Source organism: Anarrhichthys ocellatus, unplaced genomic scaffold (genome assembly GCF_004355925.1).
Source record: "Anarrhichthys ocellatus isolate YVR2014 unplaced genomic scaffold, GSC_Weel_1.0 scaffold1347, whole genome shotgun sequence".
In the NCBI taxonomy this organism is placed as follows: domain Eukaryota; kingdom Metazoa; phylum Chordata; class Actinopteri; order Perciformes; family Anarhichadidae; genus Anarrhichthys; species Anarrhichthys ocellatus.
The window spans coordinates 9,045-11,761 of NW_022281321.1; the positions used below are offsets into that span (position 1 = coordinate 9,045).

Sequence of the window (2,717 nt, forward strand, 5' to 3'; positions counted from 1 at the left end):
TTTAAGAGGCCCCCCCCCCCCCCCACACACACCCCATTTTAAAGTAAAGGCCCCACAAAATGAATTCTAACTGAAATGCTTGTGATGAAGCCTGTCATTTAATAACCTCTGTTTATGTGTGTCAAACATTAAGATTATGTCTCCTCTCCCCCTCTCTCCCCCACCCAGTCCCACCCTTTCAAAATAAAAGCCTCATGGATTAACTGTATTTAAACGTTAAGCTCAAAATTAGGCTTTTTTGTTGAAATAATGAATGCTCTTACTAATACTGTGACAACTACTGCTACTAATATTTCTAGTATCACTACTACTACTACTGCTACTACTACTGCAACTTTTGCTGTTGCTACTATTACTACTACTACTACTACTGCTATTACTGATACCATCACTATTATTACTACCACTACTGCTATTACTACCACTACTATTATTACTTATACCACAACTGCTACTACTGCTATTCCTGCTACTACTACAGCTATTATTACGACTGCTACTAGTACTACTACTACTTCAAAAACTGACTTTACTATTACTACTACTTCTTCTACTACTACTACTGTTATATTAAATACTACGACCACTACTACAGCTATTACTACGACTACTGATGCTACTTCTACTACTTCGAATTACTAATACTTCTACTACTACTAATACTTGGACTACAACTTCTACTACTACTGCTACTACAAATATCACTACTGCTACAACTAGTACTTATTCAAATGCTACTGATACTTCTATTGCTAATAATACTTCTACTACAACTTCTACTACTACTACAACAAATATCACTACCGCTGAAATTTTTTTTAAGCTACAGAAACCGTTCGAATATCAAAATGTTCAGCTCTTTCAGGAGAGGTGTGATATGACTTCATATTTGTAATCTTTCAACTTTTTGAATTATTAAGCTTTTTGCAATTTTTTTTAAATTGGATATCTATTTTCAGCAATGTTTTTGCGATTCATTTCAGCTTTCAGCATTCCAACGCATTTTCAGCAGGAAATGCATTTTCTAGTTTTATCTCTGCGCTTCAGTTTAGGATGATAACTGAACTCGAGTGCCACTTGGATACATGCTTATATATATATGACAGCAGTAACTCGGTCACGATGACTTGTCTTTGGTCCTCTCAGTACGATGCAAAGACCCGACTGGAGACCATGTCTGGAAGCACCTCCATCAGCTCAGCTGACCTGTTTGGGGACGGAAGTGACCAAAAAGGTAACTCCTGTTTGTTTGAGTGTTTGTGTAGAAAAGAGCTGCAGATTCATATTTTCAAAAGGGTTCAGAATTCCCTGAAACAGCTGGAACAGCTGGAAATAGTGCATTTGTTGGGGACTATTTTTAGCGGCGGATGAATCCACATTCGGTGCTCTAGTGAGTCAAAATAAACTAGTGTGTGAAGGAAAATCTATCTGCACCCTTATCATCTAACTTCCTCCCCAAATGAGTGATTGAACGTCCCCTCCTCTCAGGCAGGGGCCCGGGCTTCGACAGCGTGCTCCCCGCCGGCCCCGACATCGCACAGTTCAAACAGGGAGTGAAGACTGTAGCGGGAAAGATGGCCGTCCTGGCCAACGGGGTCATGAATACAATCCAGGTGAGACGTCAGCCGGTCAACGTCACCTGAAAGAGACAGTAGCGGTGTTCAGAAGTGTGTGTGTGTGAGAGGTTCTTCTGCAGAGTCTCTACTGTCTCTTTAAACCGAGTTGTTAAATTGTAGTAACCGGGGAAGTGATTCAACAATATTTGCTCATTTCTCTGGATTTGTGAAATGTTTTCTCAGGATCGATACGGCTCGTACTGATCACCTCTGACCTTTGGGAGGAAACGCTGACTGACGCCTGTGAAGAGCCGCCCGGCCTCCTGACAGACCGCGAGAGAGAGATGGGCAGCAGGAAGGGTTGCATGGGGAAAATAAAAGCGTCCTCCTCTAGAGACAATGCTGCAGGAGTGAGAGCGTCACAGGGTGAAGTCGCTGTTCTTCTCCTGAAACCCACTTCTGTTGGTCTTAGTTTTCAAAAAGGACGCCAGAGTTAATTCTACATTTTATTCCTTATACATAAATCAAAGTGTTGTTTTTGATTCATATTATCAAATGTCTTATGTTTTTTTGTGATATTAAAAGAAAAGTGCAGTGTGTATATATATATTTTCAACGTTAATTTGAACACGAATACAGAATTTCTGCATTTGGTGTTTGATTCACTGAAGTTCAGATTTACTTTTATTTTCATTGACACAAAACACTGAAATATGCGTTTCTGTCTGAAAGTATATGTTGTAAAAACATCGGAGCATCACGAGCTGCTCTGGTTATTTATTTATGTTTTTAATAAACTAGTTAAACCCGGCAGAGACCAGAGCCTCCTGTGACCCGGAGGAGCTGTTAAACTACACGGCTTTGATTCAAACTCCTCAAACTAAACCTTCACTCAATCTGAAGTCTCCACTCTGCCTTCTCTCTGCAGTTTAACCTTTTATTTTGAAAGGTTGGAAGTCTTCAGTTTACATTTCTAAAGATAGTTTAAGATAAAAATGTCATTTCAGACCCGGGCAGCATGCAAGTTCGCTAAGAAGTTATTCTCTCTGGTTGATGCTGCAGCGCCTTCACCTTCATGGCAGACTTGACATTCACCGAGTTATCGACCGGACCGACCGGTTTATGTCCCTTCATAGACCTATTGTTCCTGGCGTGGCCGTG

At 40.6% G+C, this 2,717-nt stretch overlaps 1 protein-coding gene across 2 annotated transcripts in view; it reads left to right on the top strand.

Annotated features, from left to right (window-relative positions):
• Positions 1–2,393, top strand: part of arfgap2 (ADP-ribosylation factor GTPase activating protein 2) — an 11,407-nt gene extending 9,014 nt beyond the window's left edge. For both annotated transcript variants that reach the window (XM_031839160.1, XM_031839162.1), the window contains 3 exons: positions 1,147–1,234; positions 1,489–1,613; positions 1,800–2,393. In XM_031839160.1, the coding sequence (XP_031695020.1) occupies positions 1,147–1,234; positions 1,489–1,613; positions 1,800–1,820 (234 nt within the window). In that variant the 3' untranslated portion in view covers positions 1,821–2,393. The remainder of the gene's footprint in view (positions 1–1,146; positions 1,235–1,488; positions 1,614–1,799) is intronic.
• Positions 2,394–2,717: the final 324 nt, after the last annotated feature.